The following is a 23,914-nucleotide window of genomic DNA, read 5'->3' as shown; positions in this document are numbered from 1 at the left end:
ATAATAATAATTTCCAGAGAGAGATATTTTTTAACGGTTTTAATAGAATTTAAATATTATCTCCATAGTCTTAAGTCTTGCATAGCATGTTTCATCTAAATAAAATGTTTTGAAAGAAATTGAAAAAAGAAACCAAAAAAAAAAAAAAACAAAAAAAATAAAATAAAAACACTTGTCATTAAAATTTGATTATGTATGTAGTTGTAAAGCATTTTAAATGCTTCATATGCTTGTGTATATGTAAATTAATTGCACATAAAAAGTTGACATCGATTATAATTTCTCTCTTTAAAAATTGAATTTTTTTTTTCTCTCCTTTTTTTGCATTTAATATCTTGCTTTGTAGAGTGCAGATGGTTTAGTTAGTGAACGTTTCTTTTTGTTGTTGACCATCAAACGTTTCTTCCCGTAACCTGGTTAAGAGACGGAGCATTAATATTTTTCAAAATTTTTATTTAAAAAAGAGAAAAAAAAAAAATAACTTACGAGCTCGCATGTTATCGTTATAGTCACGATGACGATTCTCTTTTTCTTTTAAGGCTAAATTATATTTAGGTAAAGGTTCCATATTTACGGGTGCTCCATAATAATCTACAAGCGCTGGTGCGTCATTCCAATTATCATTATTATTATTATTATTGTTATTATAATCGAAATTATCATCGATTGCGGGATAATCGTAAAAACCTGCATTCGGAGTCATACCATAAGCTTTAGGTGCATAGTTTTCGTTTGGATAGCCATTGTAACTATTGGTGCTATCGTGATCGGTCTCTTTTCGGGCACGTTCACCTGCCTCAACCAAAGCCACCAAAGCCAACATATCCGCAGGTGTAAGTTTATTATCCCGTTTAGGTCTTCTTATAACAAATTTAATAAAGTAATGCTTTACGTTTAATTTAATTATTATGTCCTTACCTCATATCTGGATAATTTCTGGCCAATTCACTGAAAATTCTATAAGCTTTTTTGTTACGCTCCGCTTCCAAATCTGCGTAACGTTCATAGTTGTACGGTAATATCGCCGAATCTAAGTGATACTCAGCATTTAAAAGATTTTGCAAATCATCATAAGCTTGCTTCTTATAATTTGGAACTGCTGTTAATAGATAAATCATTAAAAATTAATCCAAACAGAATATAATTATTTTTAAATTAAATTTGGCTAATTGAAAATTTGGTCGAGAAGTTATACAAGTCCACCTGTCAGATATTTTACAATAAAACGAATCTCTTGAGGCCTCTCAACGAAAGCAATCATTTAAAGGACACGTCTAGTCCCAATAAACCTATAGAATTGCTACACGTTTAACGATCGCCTTCTTCTTTGTGACATAAGAAAGGAATTATAGTCGCTTGAGGGAGGATTGTTTTGATAACTACTCGACTTTGTTGCAATGGGACAATTGCACAAATCATTTCATTATCTCTTCGCCAATTTTTGACCCTTTAACGACAAACTTGATGATATATCGGCACTTGGGGTAATTAGGCGGACGCAGTATGTAATACAAGTTACACCCAACTGAGTGTGGACTCCGTGAAAATTCGTCTTTATTAGCGATGTTCTCAATGTTTCATTGGCTACGAAATAGCAGCGCTTTCCCTCGAATTAAGTAGGAAAAGTAATATTTCTCCCATATAGTGTTTATGGCACCGAAAGTGACCTGTTTCCAAGACCTCCATAATTATAATAACATAAAGCATTAAGTTTAACAACTAAGAGAATTATATTCGATGGTAAGCAAATCTTTTATACCTGTGGCCCTTATCTTATAAAGAAAAAAAGAGTTAAATTTTCATACTTTATAATAATGGACGGCTGCAGCAGAACTGTAAATGGAGAGAGAGAGACAAATAGAGAAATTTTGTACCATAAAAACAACGGCAGAAAAGTGATACAAGGGCAGATGATAGTGATCTTCACACTACATGCCCATTATAACTGAATTTTGAGCAATGGTTAAATTCGTTCTTTTCTTTTACTCGATGGCTATAGATCTCGGAGAATAAGATTATTCTGAGTTCATAGGCATTTTAACAAGTATCTTATAGTATAATAGTAACACTTTAAATCACCCGGGCCAAATATAAATCACTCAGGCTTATCCAAAGCTGTAGACTTTCTTTTCTCTTACATTGCTAGTATTCTAGTTAACATCTAGACCAAACTTCATGACAATATTTTCCATAGTTATTAATAGTAAGGATGAATTGTCTCATTTTAATATTTTGTTTTGATTTTACCTCTTCAATCGAAGCTAGTTGATGTCTAGATGGAACGATTTTTTGAATTTCGAGAATAGCCAAAAATCAAAAGAAATTAAATCAAGTGCATAGACTAGTTGAAGAATGATAAAAGTGGAATTTCCGGTGAGAAAATCTCGAGGAATCAATACAGTGTAAAGAGATGCAACAATGAAAGCGTGGTTGTTCATAGCGTTGGCGAATAGCTTCACAGACGTGATGCGATTACGTTCAAATAGTATTCCTTATTAATAATTGTAATTGGCAAAAGTAATGAACCACTCTATGACAATCGAACAAAATTTACTTTGCTTGCTTTTTGCTCACATAGAATAGATGAAGAGATTGAGTACGTTTGTGAGGGAAGAGAGGTTATGAATTTGTACAATTCCAATTCAAATTTTCTTTTAGATTCGCTTCGAAAGTGTAAATTAAATTTAAAACCTTTTTTTTTTGTAACTATGCTGGAAATGCTTTAAGATTCTAAATTGATGGAGCAAACCAACGTCAGAGATCAGCTGCGTAGATTAGGGGTTTCCAAATGAAAATCTATTAACAGATTTTCACATTGCTTTGTCAACTGATTACCTTCAAGCTCTGCATATATATGATTCGACATAGACATATCCAAGCTTTAAAGGTCACTTAGATGGGCAAAGGAAAGATTTGAGTTAGCAAAGAAAAACTTTAACTTTATTGCAATAGTGAAATACACAAGCAACTAATTGCAGCATCCGCCTATGTTTGCCACGTTTAATTGTTTTTAACTTCCTTTAATTTTTGAATTTTAGAATAATGCTACGCGTTTCTGCACCCTACACCATTTTTAGTACATATTAAGGCATATATTAGGCTTTTGCTGATGCATGCAACACCCAGAGAGAATACCGATCAATTCAGAATCGGAATCTTTCCAAAACAATTTAATCTTATCCGTCCGTCTGTCCATCCAGTTTTCTTTCGTTCAATCTAAAGGTCGTCATATTTGTGATATTTTGATGAAATTTTGAAATTTGTTTTGACGCATGGACGAACGCTATTGAAAATGTTTCAATCAGGCCACTTCCTATATACCACTTTATATTGAAAAATCGTTGCATCAGTAGCTAAAGTATTTAATGACGGGTGAGCTGTGTCCCTTATAGTGTTTTCACTTCTTCAATTTTAGAAGACAGGCTTGCCTAGTCATACATACATATTCTATAGGGAGTTCACAGATGGAACTGTAAATTTAAAATTTGTATTTAATGTTAAGATGGATTTAGTGAAGAAAGACATCATTTTTCAAAAGTGATATCTACGACATATGAAAACGTATATCATATATGTATGTACCATCTCCATTTCGCTATATTCTCAATTAGCCTTGTCTCTTTTTGCTTTACTTCTCTGCTTACCTCTCTGCGGTTCATATTCATCCATATCTGTGTAAACTATATTATCATTGTCTAGATCTTCACCCCAAACCCCTCGGTTGAGGCCATCGTCATTTACTGCCATATATCCCCCATAGGGATTGTAATAGGCCGCATTATCATACAACAATGGTTCATTGTTAGCACCATATAAGTACTGTTGATTATTGACGCCACGTTTATTAATCACAGCTGCATGATCATCGTCATTATCATCATATTCGTCATTAGCGTTTTCGTTTCTAATATTGTTACGGTGGCGTTGTTTCTTTAAATTTTCAAGCTCCGCTTTAACAGCAGCTGCTGCCAAGCGCGCCGCTATTATTGAACTGATCAACTCATTTTTACTGTTTGCTACATCGTCGTCATCGTTATAAGAGGAAACGCTATTACTATGCTGTTGCAAAGGAAACTTTTGTTGATGTTGAGGTTTCGATTCAGGGGTAGAGATTTCTGGAAGTTTGTTGTTGTTATTAAAAGAGGCTGGTACTATTTCCGGGCTACTCTTTTTATTTTTATTAACATCAGTAATAACGTTCTGGTGATGTGTTAGAGCTTCATTCTGTTTAGAAGTATCACTTGAACGCTTCACTATAAAGAAAATATTTTATATGACTAACTTTTAGAACGATTTTTAAAACAATTCAGGTTAGTGCTATAATTTTTACTGTTAATTCCCTATCTATTTTATCATTGGTGCACATAGTCTCAGTTGCAGGTGTTAAACGAACATTATTGGCTGCCTCTTAGTTTCTTATTGTCATGTATTGTTACATTATTTATTGTGAACACTATTCAGTGATTATTGATTAAGTGTAATTATAAGAAACGATGGTCCCGTTACTTTTCAAGTCTCCGAAAAGTGAAGCGGGCGAAAGTTAAATCGAAATCGGGGATGTAAGCAATGATAACATTGCTGAGGATATCATCAAATACTATTCAAACACTTCGAGCAAGACGTTTACAGAAGTAGGAGGAAGTTCTATACTGGGATGTCATACAATCTGTTCCCCAACTACTTGGGAATGTACGCTTACGTAACTGTACTTTAGTCTAGAATGCACATCCAGGCATACCCGCTTAAATTCCACCATTATAAAGAAGATCATCGGTTAAAAGCATAGCAAAGTGTGAAGGGAACAGTAAAATAAAACAAGCAATGCGTAATCTCCAAACTTGTTCTCTTTTTCTTTTTCGCGTCGGGTTTTTCGGTTTTGTAAATTATTATTCCATATCGTTTTTAATCGTAAAAAATTTTGTTCAAAAAAGCTTGCGTCACACTATATTTTAGAGTTAAAGTACTAAACGGAAATATATATAATTTTTTTTCGATGTTGAGTTAAGACGGACTAAGGGGATACAAGTCCAAATAACTATTATGTAATTATTACTAAAAAACTTGCTTACAAAATGCGCTCCACCACGCTGAGATTCCAATCTGCAACCATCGACTTTGCAATCGCGAGTCTTTTCGCCTCGGCTATGCGCTATCCGGAGAAGCTAAACATAACTGTTACTGTGACTTTGTCTGCCCAAATTCAATTAAAAATTATACAATGTTTTCGTAATGTTCGAATTAAGAACTCTAGCCAAGTATCTATCTATGTTTAAAATTTTCACATATTTTTAACAAAACTTGAAAGTGACAATTTAATAAGCGAATCGTTCTTGATCTTGAGAATGACAATGATAGTCATAGTAGTCATAATCATATTTATTGCCGACTTGTTTTCGACTTTTTCGTTCATATCTACATATATATATATATATCCAGAGATTCCAATGGCCTATGATTCTGAAATAAACTGTGCACTGATTAATTCTTTTTTCTTCATCGTCCTTGTTATTGTTATTAATATTTTTTTGCTTAGCATATTCTTTTTATATGGGATGTTCTCCCTTAAAAACTAAATTTTTTATGCCTGTACGTCAAACTGTGTATTATTTAATGTAAATTCCCATATTAAATATTTAAACTACTGCACCCGAAATTATAACTTTTTAAATGATACCAAAAATTTTCATTGATGCTGACGATGTTAATGAAGCGTCCACGTAATGTAAGCGGATTCCCATCGCAATCCATTGTTCGCCCCTTACAATACACCACTATGTTTATATATCTATACAAATCTATATACACATATGTACAATGTACATACATTAATATATGTAAAGTATATTCGTTCAGTTCAAATAAAACTTTACTATTCTGCTTCAAATATAAAGTTTCTCTTATGTTGTTATTCTCTCTGATATATTGTGTAAGAGTAGTAGAATGCGATAGGCTATGCTGTAGAATGTTATGATTGTGAAACCGAGGTAAAAAGAGAATTTAGAGCATATTTAGGATATGAGAGTGCTGCCAGAAGTCCTCGAAATGATTCAACAAGAAATATTTTGGGAAATGTTCTCTTATTCCTTTGCTGTTTCTGGGGCCAGATTCTCCCTTTTTAGCACAGATTCATTCATTATTTCTGAAGCGGTCACCTGATTTTTTGATCGCTGCGAAATTCGTTTTGGTAAATCGTATAGCGTTAATCATGTTGGTATTGTAAACGAAGTTGCAGATTTCTTTAAGGTGGAATTAAGGTCGGGTTTGTTGTTGGTTGGAGAAAGCCTTTTTAAATGGAAGTTTTGCATCGCCAATCCTTATCAGGCTTATAAATTCATAGAAAGAATTCACTTTTGATGAGTGGCAAACAAATAGCAAACAGATGTCTTTGGTGATTTAATGTGGGTACACTACCTTGTCGCTGCCCGATGACACAAGGGTTAATTTCGCGTAATCGGTACTCTCCAGAGGGTTAAACTACACTAGAGAATCCAGATTATTATGTATGACTTAACAAACCTACTCTGCTAAAAGTTGAGGCCTATCGTTACCTCTAATTATTCGCTTTTGCAATGAACACCACGATACCCCCGAAGGGCCGTACCCAGTAGTCAGGACTCATACATTGATTAACTGCTGCGTTCAAACTGGGAACTCGACATACAACTTTCCACTGCGGTTTCCATATGTATGTAAGTATGCAAGCTTTCCCCTAAAAGATCTTGGCAAGCATCAATCTGCAGTAAACTAATGCTGTCATCTCTACCCGTAAGTACTCGTGAAGTAGTGAGTGGGCAAATAGCAAGCAATGAAATGTTTACAAACTTTCAAGGTGACGCTTCATAATCCTGAATCTTTCTACCGGAGAATTTTTTTGCCAAACAACAACAGCCGCCTACGGTGTATTTGGATGAGGGGATTACCATCATAGATATCTCTTTAATGATAATAATTCTTCTTCCTTGTTATCGTTTCAAATTAACTATGAAGCAGTTGTGGGTTCAAATCTCAAGTCTTTTCAATAAAGCCGATAGCCTTAGATGCTCATACTTTAAGACGTTACGTAGCCGTAGAATTTATTATATTTCCCTAGGCGAATTAACAATAACAAAAATAAGTAAAAAAGATTAAAAAATCTTTACGTTCTTTACATTCTTTACTCAATGCATTTAAATGTTGTGTGAAATCCTTTTCATTGCTTTCCTATTAAAAAAGTATTTTCTTCATAAAAAGATCAAAAAGTTTATCATAGTCGAGTAAGTAAAAACTGTCAACAAGTAACAAATCAAGAGGAAGTTTTTAATTTTTATGCACTAAAGCAAAAAATGTTTTTAATAAATGTTACAATGTTTGTTACAGTTTTGCAAGTACGACCGATAGTCATAGTTAAAAGGAAATCGATTTCCATTTATTTAACAATATTGCGCTTAATTTTTATTTTATTTTGCTCCAATGGCATGTGTTATAACTGAAATTTGTCAGCCACAATATCACAAAGTATATAAAACTTTCTAAAAATTATTGAAAAAGTTGTCAAGAGTAAAAGGCTTTAATTTATCATTTGATTTTTATATAAGAAATGATTTCGCTTTTTGTTTTCTTTTTCCTTGACATCAGAGCTTTTAGATGTTATGGCATATTTAAGATGTTTATTTATATAAAGTAAAACAATATTAAAAGAAAGCAATATTTTCATTTATTTTGTTTTCTTTCTATACCCTACACCAATTTTTTGAATGCACCGAATACCCACAATGACTTATGACAGGTACATCTTTAACGCGAACTTGAGTTTATCTCTCTATCTGATGTCTAGACATGGACTTTTGTTTTCAATAGGCCACAAAGACTAACGTCTTTTCGATCCTAGATAAATGCTAAAATGAAAGTTAACTGGATGCGAGAATTTTTATGATCGCTGCCCACATATACTGCCTTCTTTTGGAAAAGGAAATCTTGGGAAAACCTTGAAATTTTCATGGAGTCTTAGCAAAAATCTCTGCGCAATATTATTTCGTTCTGCATAAGTCATGGGAAAGATTTGCTTCGAATTCGCCGACTTTATGAACCCCTTCCCATACAACCATTCCTAGGAAAAGTAAGGCTTTTTATGGCAAGTCGGACTAATTTACAATGTTTTTTGATGAAAAATTTCTCCCTAATAGTTAGTTGAAACTAAAACTCAAGTCTACCAAATTTGAATCATGTAGATCGATGTTTTCCTCCTCCATCCTATATACGAACTCTCATGGTTAGTGACAAAAGGTCAAATTTTTTAATATTTAGTGATGGGAGTTGGTGAACTACAGTAAGATATTTGGCAAGAATATGAAATTTTCTTAAATTTGGATCACATCAGCCCATGTATTAGTCATATGATGGCTCCCATGAAATATATGCCAACAAGATATAATTTCGAGTATTATTTGCCATTAAATAAATGAAAAATTGTATGGTACGGAGTGTTGTAGAGTATTTTATGATCGATTTTACCGAACTATAATGCTTTTACTTTTACTTGTTTTGTTTTTGTTTTTTATTTTATTACTACTTTTCCCAACTGTGGTATTGACGTAAAGCGAGTTGTTTGTTTTAACGTATCTAACCTTGTTGTTGTTATGGTTAAAAAAAAAACAAGAAATAAAGTCGCTTGTCGAGCGCGAGTAAAAATAGTATCACCCCCACAAGCACTTAATAAATGTTGTTCTGTAGTGAAAGCATTTATTCTTATAATCCAATCAGAAGCACATACACAGACTATTAATTGCTTGTATTATTCATTTCAGGGATTTGTATTTAATTGATTTTACAAGTAGAATTTTATATCCAACATCGAAGGATGCGGTTACTATGCTTTTAAATGATTCAAAAATACATTAAAGAGAGAGAAGAGACTAAATGTGCGGTCAAATTAACAGTTAATTTAGAGAGGATAAATGCCTGCTTATCTATTATCTATTCGCAAGAACGTAATAATCGATAAACCGATTACAGAGACTGTTTGAATATTCTTTAGCCTTTAGCGTATCACAAACAAAATTTCATCATGAGCTTAAAATGATTAAAAAAGAAATGACATATTGCTCTCAAGACATCGTGACCTTTAGGTGATTTCAGTTTAGAACATTAATCGCGACCTTCTAACAGGTCGATAAATTGATTTCAATTTCAATATAAATAAAAAGCAGTTTTAAAAAAGACATAAATTGCAAAACATTGCTTCCGATTAGGAAACGTTCACAACTACAACTGCACAAAATACTTTAGGATGTTTTTAAACATGGCAATTAAACATTTTTGCTTGCTTCATCCATCTTCAATATTTCCATATATATCTGATGCCTTAATTTATTCCAGAGGACAATCGTCGCAATAATTATGCACGAACGACACAACATAGAACAGAAGAAACCTACAGAGATCTCACCAACTCTTGATCAGCAACAAATTCCATCTAATTGAATCCTTTTAAGCCTGCCCCACCATCTACCTAATATCGGTGAGAAGCCTACCGCAAAAATTAAACACGCAAGTTCAAGGTTAATAGAAACATTGTAAGTTTTTTCACGCAGGTTGATACCGAAAATGGGGCCAATCAGACGAAAATGGTCGCGTTAGTAAAAAATATTCCAGAAAGAAATTTTTACTTTATTGTCCGTCTAACGATGGCATGGTATCACCCAATCATTGTACCAGGGTCCTTACAAGAAAATTTCTTTATTCTGATGGCAATCTATTCTCCAAAATGAATTATTCTTAGAATTTAAGTCCCTAAATAAGCTCTGTTCCTCACTTCTTCCCGCCAACACTCACACTAGTAATTCTCACTCTTACTTATTATTATTCATCATTACTGTCGTCCATAGATTGCTATATTGGCTACGGAAAGGGAGAGCACGCATTTGTTCAGATCGAAAAAGATTTTGTTTTTTGCTCACTATGGTCCCATAGTGTCTGCATAAAATAGAAACAATCTGCCATGCCCACACAATTGTGTAAGCTAAACAAAAATTAAGTTTTCTTTCTTAAGAAAAAGATGGACATAAAAAGATCCTGAGAATGATTCGTAAAAATGTCGCTACTTAGAAGTCACATATCCACTCTAATGTGGTTCTTAGTAGACAAAAGTCTTGTTGTCATTTAGCATATTGTCTAGCAAATCATTCTATTCGGGGGCCATATCGTCTGCTCTCTTCTAATTTTCCTCACTAAGCGGCAACTTGGACGCAAGCCTGCGCTTGTTTGTCGTTCGATACAGGCGTTCACTTGTGAACTCGAGCGCAAAAGCATGAATGAGATAAGGAAAGTTATTCTCCCGAATAATTTCCCTTTAGATTAAATTAATCCGCTTAGGCATCATCCACGCACATTTCATTTGTATATTAGCCTGAGCAACGGTGACCGCTAGCCATGTCCATCGTTATTATTTAATTTTTTTCATTTTCTGTTTTACTTTGTTTGTATTAAATTACGTTTAGCTTTTAATCTTATCTCAATATTATAAGAAATTTCTCTAACATGTCAGGGTAGGAGTAGTCAGCTTTTAATTTTATAATAAAACTAAGCAACCCACGCGTTACTTTACTATTATAGTTAATGAATAAATTAGTTTTCATAACTTTTCCCATTGCGTTCAGTCTATTTAATATTTATGACGGTTTAGAAAATCATTTATCCTAACATTTGCTGAGGGTTGCATAGTATAGCGTAGCAATTAATGCGCCATAAAGATACACTCCATGTGTTTGCTCGATATAGTTTTTATTTCTTTCTCGTTTATTCGCCATATTTGCCACACGCGTTTTTCATATATATATATATATATATATATATTTTTTTTTTTTTTTGTTCTCTTCTTTTATGTGCTTGTCTTTAACTACCACTTGACAGATTCTATTGAAAACTAACTCTAATTACTTTATAATTTCTATGTAATATTAAGATTGACATTTATGGGCTTATGTGTGCACAGATTTGATGATTAGAAAATATGACTACGCATAGCAGCGTTATGGTCATTAGCTAAGAGGAAAACGTTCTTGGTAACTGATGAATAATAATTTAATAAAAAAAAATCTTATGTAACGAACTAAATAAATATGGATGTCAAAGTAAAACGCATAAGCATGGCTAATGCGTCATTTTTGTTGTTTATTCCCTTTTTTATACACTCCCTCCAAAGAATGAGGGGTATATTCATTTTGTGAAAACGTTTGCAACGCCCACAAGGAAATATCAGAGACCCCACAACGTGTATATAACATTTTATTATCATTAAATTCTGAATCGATATAAGTTTGTCCGTCTGTCCCTTTCGTGTAATGTCTGCTTTGAACACTCTTCTGGCCGCAATTATGGAGCTATCCGACTTGAAATTTTGCAGAAACATTGAAAGTTCTTGCAGGCAGTTTGGTATTGAAAAACGGATCAAAGGACCACTTCAACTGAGAACGCCTGTATTTTTCAAAAGGAATAAAATTATGATTTTTGCTCGTTACTCAAAAACACTACATCGGATAAATCTACAAAAATGTAAACATATTTTCTACGGACGATGATGCCGTGCTTCAACAAGAATAGGAAAAATTGACCACGCCTACGCAATAGTATAGTGAATTAAAATTTTATTGAAACCTTTACAAGGCGCAGAAACAAGTTTACAAAAACCCCCCAAAAGTATATAAATTCTTGGTCAGTTGGTTCGTCTGTCCATCCGTCTGTCCAGGCAACTGTGTAGTATTTGTGGTAAACATTGTCCCGTTAGCGAAAAAGTAGACATTGCTTACAAATTTGCAAAAGAATTTGTAAGCGACTTCAACTTTTATTTGAAAGTAGAAAAAATCAGTCGCGTCCACTCCATATTAGAGACGAGGAAAATTTAGTTCCTTTACTTTTTTTTGTCATCATTAGGATAATGGTGATGGGTATAAACGATTCGGTTACGAGCGAATATAATTTTTTCACTTTTTGTTTTTTTTTTTTTGTAAAATTTAAAGGCACACATACACGCTACATAGAAAAGGGATTAAAGCTTTTAAGCATATATGAAAATCTGTTTCAAAGCCTTTATAAATAAATATCAATGAAATATTGTTGAAACAATTATCTTTAATAATTAAATACTTCTGATGACAAGTTGCATAAACCTATTAAAAGGATGTAAATGCTTGTGTTTTATAGGTAAAACGAATCCATTTAAGCAGAAGCAAAGGATTATATAAAATGTGAAGAGTTTTTAATTTAATTATAAAACTTGTAAAGGAATTTAAAAATATTTAACTGCGCTTTGAATGTATCGCTCGAAAAATCGTTCAACCTGCAATGATTTAAAGTCACATACAAAACATACTCACAATGAAAAGAAATTTTCATTGAATTATATTGCAAATAGCGTACATCGATCTGAAGAGCAGAAGATGATTCAATTTGCTTAACACTAACACTGATGACGGTCTGTGTGCACCTATTTCTACCAAAAGGGGTCATTTTGAACCCCTATTTTTGTTGACTTGTCGCAGTCGTAAAAATGAAGGTAGCAAGCGTATAGGGAAAAAGTCCGAAATAAATTTCTTTTAAGAAATAAATTTTCTTCTCCGTATTCTTAAATTTTTATATTACGATATGTAAGAAACTTGATTTCTTCTAAGAGTCCTAGCCTTTTATCTACAGTCAAATGAAAGCGATTAAGAAAAAAATTTATTTCACACTTTTTTAGCTCACTTAAGTAGAAGTAATGTTCCCTCTTTAGTTTTTTCTTGATCACCACACAAATCAGTCTATTATCTAAAAATTTCATTCCGTCTAGTTCTATGTAAAGTTCATTATTATAAAGTTTCTGCCCAGTTAGTTTTTTACTATCTACTTGTAATATTTAGAGAATTCCTAAGAAGAGTAAAATGGCAAAGGAAAGTAAACCGATACAAAAAGGATGGTTAAGGAAAAGGTTTTCCGCGACATCACTTTTATTCTATAAACGCTTTTTTATTCTATAAACGTACCAGGCGGATAGTTAAGTAAAACATACCTCACCCCTTTTGAATATTGAGAAAGTTTAACAATACCGCTGGATAATAATATATCAGGGAGAAAAGGTATGTGCGAAATTTCAGCTTGCTTCGACCGATTGAAATGCCCAAAAATATCGATTGGACTTTTCCATCCTCGCAGGAAAGTAAGATAAACGAAAGGCTATAGAATATCCTTTTTCTTTACTAAAAATTAATTTCATTAACTAAAATGGTAAATGAATTTCATGCTAAACCGTGAAAAGAGATTAGGCCGTCATTTCAAACTATCTATAATATCCATAGGTTGGAATTTACGATTCATTAAACATTAGTTGCATGCTACAATACTACTCTGGATAAAGTCTTCGAGAACTTGTTAATTATCTGAAATCATGCTCGAAAATTTATGGTCATCTCTTGAAACAAACACAAAAAAACAGAAAAATTTTCCAAATTTTTTCATCAGATTCAGTTTCAGTTTAGATAAAAAAACAAAATGCGTTTTCTAAATGTGCTTTATTTCGACAAAAGTTCAATTACAATTATAAATTTATATTTTGCTATCGGGTGATCTTAAAGGGAATCAAAATTTCTTATATATATATACAAGCCGATTCGTATTATTAGCTATGGGTAAAGCAAGTGATCTAGCGTTCGTGTGCAATGTTCTGATTGTCGGCTGATTTCATTATAGATTCCGGCTGCTCCAGCTTTTCAATATAAAATGTTTCGGATTTAGTTTCTCGACTGGCGTCAGTAGTATTGAAAACGTTCCGCATATTTAAGTAAAATATGCCCAATTCGTTGGTTAAGTGACTTTCCAGTTGTATAATACCTTGGCGAATTCGGTCTAAGCGTTGGTTGAAGGCAATGACCTGACGGAGCCGATCGAGTTCATTCGCAACTTCTTTCTCGAGATTAAGAAACTTTCGTGGTGGTCTTAATTCTTGGCATACTTCACTTATATCATTTGTTCCCACGTTATTCATGTCGTTCATACTCAAATTCCTTATCTTTTGTTTGGCTTCGGCACCAATGGTCGTGAGCATTTCTTTCATCGTTTTCATATCGAGACTTTGTTCGTGCGCATCATTTTGTTCGTCTAAAGCTATTTTTCGTAAATTATCGTCAAGTGCCTTAAGTGAAAATTCATCTTTATTATCCAAGAGCGCGTACTTCTCGTTCAAATTCATAGCGTTCTCTATGTTAGCAATTTCGATTAAGCTAACCGTACTCTTTGTCCCAGAATCACTGGAAGGATATTCAGCGGATAGACTTTGGGTTATTTCCATTAAGCCGGTAGAGAAATGGTTCATCATTTCATTAATATCGTCCTTTATATTATTTAGAGTTTCCATCTTCAACAGGCAGTCGTTTTGAGTATTTTGTGCAAATTTCAACTTCTTGCTTAGGTCCTTAATGTCCTCTTCTTTAGTAAATAGCTCTGCACATTTTTCATCGTAATCACGAGCTAATCTTTCCACAGCATTTATTAACGTTTTTACTTCTTTCCTGGCAGACTCGAGCTCCTGTTTTAACCCGTTATTTTCAGCTTCTAAGTCACTTATAGTATCTTCTTTTTCGATAAATTGTTGTTTTAGGTTATCGATATCTGAATTTAGTTCAAAAATTTGTTCACTTTTATCATATGTTCGTTGTAGTGTTTCATCCGATTCTTTTAGATAAGTCATATTGATGGCGGATGAATGAAAGCTAATTGGGCTAATGCAGTTATCCGCGAGGGTGGTTTTTATATCTGAGCTTGAGCTATACATTGAATCGGCAAAGTTGATTTGTTCGCTAGGACGAACTAATTCACCGTTTCGCCAGCGAATTAATTCATTTTCAAGTTGCCGCATTTGCCATACCTGTCTTTCATACAATATTTTCCACTTTTCCGCGCTGCATCTTTCATCAATAAACGCGACATTCTTAATATTTTTAGCTCGACGTCCAAACTCTAAAGTAGATTTTGTCTCACTTTCACTGGTATCGGCTGGAGAACAGCAAAGCAACACTGTGGTACGTGCATTACCACCTAATGACTCCTGGAGAATGCGTGTCAACTTCGAATCGCGATACGGTATATGCGTCTTTTTACTATCAGACAAAGCTGATATCACGTTACCCAAAGCTGATAACGATTTGTTAATAATTTTGGCTTCATTTAATACAACTCCATTCGCACCAGTTTTCGACACCTTTTCTGAACCCGCCAAATCAAGGAAATACAATGTTCCCGATAATTGCCTTTGATGTATTAAGTTTTTTTGATTCACCCGAATAGAAAAAACAGAATGCGAACGAGACGAATATTTGTTCATATTAGTCACTGACACATGACGATTTAATCTGCCCTCTTCAATAATATCGAATACGTCCTCTGGCGATGATACACAGCGTTCGCTTATGTCCTTAACGTACGGCTTTCGTGTCCGGCTTTCATGAATTTGCAAATTGACTTTGCTCGCATCAAGCAAGTCATGTATTTTTTCCATGTAGATTTCAAAATAGGATACCTTGACAACGAATTCGAATTCCATGGCCTTGCTGCGAATGCGATTAAAAATTTCATTAACTGCACGAGGAATGATACCTTGCCCTACAGCATCGCCAATGATGCCTTCCATGCTATAAGTTTTGCCGGATGAAGTCTGACCGTAAGCAAATAAAGTACCATTGTAACCATCGAGGAGATCACTGACTAGAGGCTCAGCTGCCACAGTATATAATCTATCTTGTGTTGCGTCCGAATGGAGAACTTTATCAAACGAGTAAGACTTGGCACCAATTGAAATGCAGTTTTCTTCCGCTTCGTTGGGTAAGTTTACAATCGATTCTGCTCCATCTTCAATTTCATCATCACTTAACGGACGAAAACGACAAATGACTTTAATGTTTCCCTCCGCAAATAAACTTTTATTTTTCTCGTTAGGCATTTTAATGACTTTGTGTAAAGATATCTTCCGCTGTAGTAGTTGATAGTAACTGAATGCTTGCGAACAAAATATTGTTTATCTTATATAGGTAAGTACGCGATAGATCGCCAGCTTCAATTGTTACCTGAAATCTGCGTTAGTTTTCTTTCCATGCAATAGTTTTTCCCTGAGCTCTTTGAATAGGTTTAAACAAAATATCTTTGACGATAACAGATTAGGTTACAAAACTTTTCAAGAAAAGTTATCCTAAAATTTGGGAAAAACCCAAAAATCACATATTCGTGAAAAGTTTTTGCAAATTCGTTAAGGCATTAAGAGAATTATAAAACATATGAAAAAGTTCTCCTTTTACTGTCCTAACACTGAACAGGTACAGGAAATATTGAATTTATTATAAATAAATTTTGTAGCAAACATTGTTTATAATAATAAAAAATAAAAACAATTACAAACATTAATATTGTTTATAAAATGTCACTGTGTAATGGTTGTTGAACATTGAAAAAATTCGTTTACGTTCTTAAACAAAACACCACGCATTGGTCAAATTTAAGGACAATAGAAGGCTTCAACCTCACCATACCTTCCAATGGTGTACCTATCAAGAGCCTTTTAAACGAAGCTCAGTTTAAGTTTACATTTGAATTTATTGAAAGAATTACAAGTAATTTAAGATCTTTTTAACGATCACTAAAGGAGGAGAGCATAATTTTGTCTTTACCTTCCTCTCGCTGAAGTATATGTGGCGTTCGTTTGCATTCTGTTAATGCAACTCTCATACTAATAGGAATTGATATGGAAAGCTCGAGCTTGACATGTTTAACAAACTATAGGATGTCAAAATATTTTGATGCTATTAACAAGAAAACTAGCAATGAGTAATGAAAAGGCGTTATACGACAAATTTCTCTTGTTACTATAACACATACGCATCCGAATCGCGATATGTGGGTAGGCGTGCTCTTTGTCAAGGCGTGATTCAGAGTCAGTTTAATCATACCTACGTGTCCAGTAATCCCACCAGTGCCTGGACCCAATGACGTCCAAATATCGCTACAGATCTTCTCTGCTGTCTCTTTTTCTTTTCCTTCGAGCACATTTTACAATGTCAGAAACCCGAAAATTAAGATGAGCAAGAAAAAGGGTATGTATAATAGATGAAGGGGTCTCGTCACAAGTTACCTTAAGTTCATGAAATTTAATTTGCCAACATTGTATTTTCCTTATTTATTGATGATACTAATGCTTGAAAAAGTTATTCTTCTCTTACTCTACTTTTTCCTTATTCATTACCTTATTTACCTTCTTTGAATGAGATGCTACCGTATTCGATGTTCGTTGAACTATTTCCCTAGCCCCCTATACCCCACATAAGAAATAGCAACGTTTCGCATATACTAAAGCAAATCGCTTTGATCCGTACTTTTCGTAAAACCGCTGCAGTCACAAAAATTGAGATAAGAAGCTGGAAATATGAGTAAGGCGCAAAAAAAATACTTTGTAGACAAGTCCTTTGCCCGGTTTAGGTCATTTTCAACTTATTTTGTCTGTAGACACAGATACGAAACAATTGGTCACACGGACAGATGGACAGACGGGAATGCTTATATGTACTCCGAATTTGAAACCAGCCGAAAATTTATACAATTTACGAAGTTTTTTGAAGCTTGCTTCTACACGTTATAAAGTTATTGCAGGCGTGGTCAATTTTTCCCATTTTTGTAGAGAAATTTTGAAAATTGCAATTTTTTTTTCATATAACGGCTTTTTAAAATAGGGAATTGTATGTGGGGAGTTGTCAAAAATGTGGATCGATTGAAAACACCTTGAATAGCGTTCACTCTTGTGTCAACACACATCGTCAGTCTACCAAATTTTACCAAAATATCTCAAAAATTGCGCTCTGTAGCTTTAACACAAATTTGCATTGGCAGAAATCAGACAGACAGACGGCCAGATGGATCAATGCAGATTATGATTCTGAATCGATCGTTGTAACAAACGGTTTGTCTACCTTGGGCTATCTTAATATACCCTTTACCACAGGTGGCGTAAATTTGCATTATTATCAGTGCTATCAGGAAGGCGCATATTCAAGATCACATTTTGAAGATGAAAGCCTCAAATCTGGCTTTAATCACGGTCGCGTATATTTCATAGGGACGTTTACAGGAGAGCTATTATCGATTGTCTTGCACGTAATGAGAAAATTCCTCGACCGGTAATGTCGAGAAGATATCAACAGAACCAATTCAGTTTTTTAAAGGCATTTTTATCGGGCGAATATAATCAGGGTAACCACAGAAAAAATTTATGTAACATTGATTTTACTATGTAGGACTATTTGCTCTGGGTTTGTAAGTTTTTCTCGAGCAATGAAATGTTCAATCATACGACTTAGTATACTTGACACAAAATCTTAAGCTGCATAAATAAATCCGTTGGTTCAGAAGCAGAATTATAGGGCATTCATATAACAATTGTTTATGAAAAATTGAATGGCTTCTGGGGATATCTAGTTTCAAGGCATTAAAAACAATTTCCAAAATATTATAGTTCCCTTAATACTTTAGCGGCTTGTCAAGAAATATTTTATGAGAAAAACAGGTTTTATGTGTTTCCCAATTTTAGTTCATTGCCTAATAATATAATTTTTATTTTATACCTGTTCATCGCCAACCGAGAACACAATTACGAGAAAGAAACGAAAATAATCCACATACCAGGTATTAATTGAAATTACTTAAGAGGACCAGCATAACCTTGGAGATTGTCTATATAAGATAAACAATTTTGGAAGAAAGCAATCATTACTTATCAACAACTACAGTGAAATAGATCTTAAAAGTCAAGATATAAAGTCATTAAAATGTCTATCAAGAACAACAACTGTTTATCAGCCGAGGGGAACATTAAAGTCATTTGTCGTTTTCGTCCGTTAAATGATGACGAAATTGAAAACGGAGCAGAGTCGATTATCAAATTACCCAACGAAGCAGAAGAAAATTGCATTTCGATTGGTGCCAAGTCTTACTCGTTTGATAAAGTTCTCCATTCGGACGCAACGCAAGATAGAGTATATGCTGTGGCAGCTGAGCCTCTAGTCAGTGATCTCCTCGATGGTTACAATGGTACTTTATTTGCTTACGGTCAGACTTCATCCGGCAAAACTTATAGCATGGAAGGCATCATTGGCGATACTGTAGAGCAAGGTATCATTCCTCGTGCAGTTAATGAAATTTTTAATCGCATTCGCAGCAAGGGAATCGAATATGAATTTCTTGTCAAGGTTACCTATTATGAAATCTACATGGAAAAAATACATGACTTGCTTGATGCGGCCAAAGTTAATTTGCAAATTCATGAAGACCGCAACCGAAAACCGTATATTAAAGATATAACTGAACGCTGTGTATCATCGCCACAAGACGTATTCGATATTATTGAAGCCGGAAGATTAAATCGCCACATTTCGGTGACCAACATGAATGAATACTCATCGCGTTCTCATTCCGTTTTCACAATTAATGTACATCGAAAGAACTTAATGGATCAAAGGCAATTAACGGGAACATTGTATTTCCTTGATTTGGCCGGTTCGGAAAAAGTATCGAAAACTGGTGCGGATGGGATTGTATTAAATGAAGCCAAAATTATCAATAAATCGCTATCAGCTTTGGGTAACGTGATTTCGGCATTGGCCGATGAACAGCAAACGCACATACCGTATCGCGATTCGAAGTTGACACGCATTCTTCAAGATTCATTAGGTGGTAATGCACGCACCTCCATATTGCTTTGTTGCTCTCCCGCCAGTACTAGTGAATGCGAGACGAAATCTACCTTCGAGTTTGGGCATCGAGCCAAGATCATTAAAAATGTCGCTTACCCTCATAAAAAATTTAGCGCAGAAAAATGGAAAGCATTATACAAAACGAACAAAGAGAAAAATAATTATTTCAAGATCCTAATCCGGAGACTTCAGGATGAATTAATTCGCTGGAGAAATGGTGACTTAGTTGGCATCGATGAACAAGTGATCTTTGACGAGTCAAGGGATCATTCGAGTTTGGAAAATAAAATCAGTCCAACCGATAACAGTTGCAGTTCAATTAGCCATCTTTCCTATATGAGTGCTGCGACTTATCTAGAGCCAGGAGACGAAACGGCATATGATAAGATTAAACAATTTGCTGATCGAAGTCAATGCTTGGAAAATCTTAAACAGCAATTTCTCAAACAGGAAAATATAATCAAAAGGATGCGAGTTGAAAATAACACTCTGAAATTAGAGCTTGACTTTGCTAAAGAGGAGGTTAAAGTACTAATGGAAGCTTTGGAAGAGCTGGCTTTTAATTATGATGAGAAATGTGCGGACACATATACGAAAGAAGAAGACATTAAAGAGCTTAGCAAAAAGTTACGATGCATACAAAATACGCAAAACACGTGCCTGATGAAGATGGAAAATCTGAATGATATAAAGAAGAATATTGATACAATGTTTAATCGTTTCTCTAACGGTTTAATGGATGTAACCGAAAATCTGTTTGGAGAGCATTCTTCTAGTGACACTGGCACGAAGAGTACAACCAGTCAAAGCGAAATTGCTAACGAAGGAAAGCGTAAGTATTACGAAAGCGACATTTTAAGCGCAAAGTCACCGCTCGATCATGGATATGTATCCTCTTTGCATCGGTCGGACGATAGTTTACAAAATGCAAATAATCGACGAGACCTAAATGTTGAGAGTAGAACCGATTTGTTTTATAAATTAAATGCAAATATGAATGCAATTGAGCAAATGGTCCGAGAAAATCTAAGCGACTTAGAAAGAAAAAGTGTCTTCGAAAGCCGAATGAAATGTTTATGCGATGTTTATCAAGGCAGGAGCAAGCCGAGCACTTCGAATTGCATTGATAACGAATTCCTCCAGCTGCAACAAATTATGATCACGAACCAACAAATACAAAGAACTCGCAAAGACCTTAAGTATTTGGAAAATAGTTTGACTCAACAATTGCAAGTGTTTTACTCAAATATGAAGAATCGTTTCAATACTACTACTGATCAAAAGAACAAACCTGAAGAGATCTTTATAGAGCACTTGCATCAACATAATACCTTGCAGTTGAATGTCACAATGCAAGGCATAAAATATTTGAAGGAAACGAATGACAAAAATGCATCACCCACAGCGGACTAAAAAACATTTTACCTCTGCCTCAGAAGATATTGCGATCGATACGGCCACAAATAGTTTTAAGCTTTTCATGCCTTGTATATTGAATTGCGTTGTAATGTTCTTAAATAAAAAAGTATACGCATTGAAAAATTAATTCAAAATTTTTGTTTTTTTTAGTATGGATTTTTTTTTTCCTTCCATTGTCATATCATTTAAGATAAAAAGATGGGAAAAGCTAAAGCTTGTTTTGTCATAATCAGGAAAGAGAGAGGGAGATGAGGTGATAATGCTATGCGATGGCACTATGACATTAAAAATGTTTTATATATAAATCGCCCCCTCTTCATGAAAGAGTGTACATTTGAAAGTTTCCTAACATGGCCATAGGTAGTGAATTAGAACACTTGGCTCCGATTACATTTATAGTATGAGTTCTGCGTTAGATTGCTTCGTCTGTTTAGGCCCACTTATGGCACAAGGATATAACAAGTTTGGGCGGATGTATCATCTCACCTGATTCAGCTTTTATAATACCGATCGATTTAGAATTTGAATCGATCTAAGCTTATTTGCTATATTCTGACCTTTTGTCTGTTTTCTTGCAAGTCGCACTTTTAGAGCTACATTGATGAAATTTTGTAAACCGACTTGTTTTGGCCCAACGAAGTACGGTATTGAAAATGTTTGGGATCGGACCACTTTTTCGAAAAGATGTTATATGAAGAATTGTGTTATGCGAAATGGTGTAGGAAGCCTGATGATAGACCGTGGCCTACTTTAGTGCTTTTACTTGTTTCTGATTCAGATGAAAATCCTTTCTTTATGGGATACATTCAAAATTTTTTAATTTATAATGCAAAATGGTACAGATATCAATCATCAATGAAACCGTTAAGAAAATGTTTTTCCTTTGTTACCGAAGAAACTAATTCTTCATATTCTGTAATATTGGAATACATGGAAATTTTTATGTATATATTTGTTACGAGACTTAGGTAATTAACAAAAAACTCAACTTTCCAGATTTTAAAATTAAAGGTGTTCGCAGTTCCTAATTGGGCCCATTTTCATTAACAACTTGCGTCCAAGAAACTCTAATATTTTTCTTCAAAGTGAAATGCTTACCATACAAAATTCACAGAGACGGAACGACAGACATGGAGTCTCTATTTCATACCTATTAAGAATAAATGCACTTTGTGGAGTCTTCGAAGCTTTCTCATGAAAATCTTTTATCGGTGTCTAGCATCAACAAATAGGGTCACAAAATGATTTTAATGCTGAGAGTTCACCGCAGTCTTTAAACAAATGACCTATTAAAAGGTACCTCGTAACGCGGGTTTTACGATTTGGTCTACGAAGGATGAAAGACATTTTCCATAAAGAAAAATATCAAGGCGATTAATGACGTGTCACTTTAATATGCTGTACAACTCAAAGGAAACCCGACAAATGACAGGTGATATTATCCTGTAAAAAAAGGGGAATGAGTCCCATTTAGTTAGTACTTTTCGTGGACGATCATAAAAGAAAATCATTAGGTCAATAAGTACAGTCAAAGGAACAAGATGCAAATCAATTTGATGATTTGATGTATATAGTCGAAAATGAATGCGCTCTAAAGTATTGGCCATCGATAAAGACGCAGAAGTCTGCCATCATCGCCTGCAAAACGTATTTAAATCGTCTGATATTAGTAATCAAAGAAGTTCACTGTACTCGCCAGAAGAGAACGAAGGAACAAACAGAGCTCTTATTGAACAAGTTGGATCCTTACCGTTGCAAGCAAACTTAAGCACACTTCGCTTCACGGCGGAAGCAGTGATTAAAGCCTCTTCCTAAGCCCATCGCTTGCCATGTAAAAAACTTTAGATCGTTCTGCATAAAGAAGCTTTGTCCGACCATAAGACATTTCAAAACTGATGGTTGTATACGATATCGGCGCAGATTCCAAAGACAACAATTGGAGATAAAAAGGCAATCGATCTTGTTGTTTACGTTAACCTATCGATAGAAAACAATCAAGTAGCTCTAAATGGTCCATATGGAAACTTATGAAAGACATAATGATGAACAATACCAAGCACTTACTGGCAGTTGCACTTGGGAAATATATGAACTACTTGGGGGGCAGAAATCAATAGCGAACACATGCTGTTCAAACCTAGGAAAGATTGCGTTCGCTTAAAAGAAAAGAATTTTTTACTAGGAAATGTTCTTGCTTGTATTCCGCCGTGAGGTTGTTATTGTCATTAGCTGTAAAACATAACATTCATGTCACTCAATGCGTTGAAACTATTGACGGCAATTTCTTGAGGGTTGTAACTGTCATGACAGAAAGATTTGCAAAGTTAACAATCGCTGGAAACAAAAGTTTGACAATATTCTACGTTTACACCAATGCATGCATGTATTAGCACGTAGAGGGAGAAAACATGATGATGTATATAGTGGTGTATAATAACTAGATGATGTAGTGATTCTTGCAAATGACATTGCGGACGACATCGACCTACAAAAAAGGGAATTCAAAGTAAACGACCTTGGAGTTATAGATTTTGTTATGGATAAAAGATGGGCATAATGGGAGATTTTGGGTGGACCAACATAGATATCGAACATATATTCTAAGCCAATTCAGCTTGGCATGGTTGTGAAGGTGCCGCTACACCACTTGATATCGCTACAAATCTGGGGCCAGTTGATGGTTCTCGATACCGAGTAAACTCGATCGTAATTTGAATTTACAATTTGTTACTCGAGAGCAATTTTACAATCGAAATATT

At 34.4% G+C, this 23,914-nt stretch overlaps 1 protein-coding gene across 2 annotated transcripts in view; it reads right to left on the bottom strand.

Annotated features, from left to right (window-relative positions):
* Positions 1–203: 203 nt before the first annotated feature.
* LOC119644511 (putative uncharacterized protein DDB_G0289263) overlaps positions 204–23,914 on the bottom strand; it is a 31,334-nt gene continuing 7,623 nt past the window's right edge. The window contains exons 2-5 of one of the 2 annotated variants that reach the window (XM_038044073.1): positions 3,645–4,253; positions 919–1,099; positions 487–860; positions 204–413 (exon numbers count right to left, since the gene is read on the bottom strand). In XM_038044073.1, coding sequence (XP_037900001.1) covers positions 328–413; positions 487–860; positions 919–1,099; positions 3,645–4,253 — 1,250 coding nt within the window. In that variant the 3' untranslated portion in view covers positions 204–327. The remainder of the gene's footprint in view (positions 414–486; positions 861–918; positions 1,100–3,644; positions 4,254–23,914) is intronic. The other variant, XM_038044074.1, reaches the window with a different exon arrangement.

This window comes from Glossina fuscipes, unplaced genomic scaffold, assembly GCF_014805625.2.
Source record: "Glossina fuscipes isolate IAEA_lab_2018 unplaced genomic scaffold, Yale_Gfus_2 118260, whole genome shotgun sequence".
In the NCBI taxonomy this organism is placed as follows: domain Eukaryota; kingdom Metazoa; phylum Arthropoda; class Insecta; order Diptera; family Glossinidae; genus Glossina; species Glossina fuscipes.
Note: the sequence above shows the minus strand (reverse complement) of the source record. Positions and strands in the feature narration are given on the sequence as shown.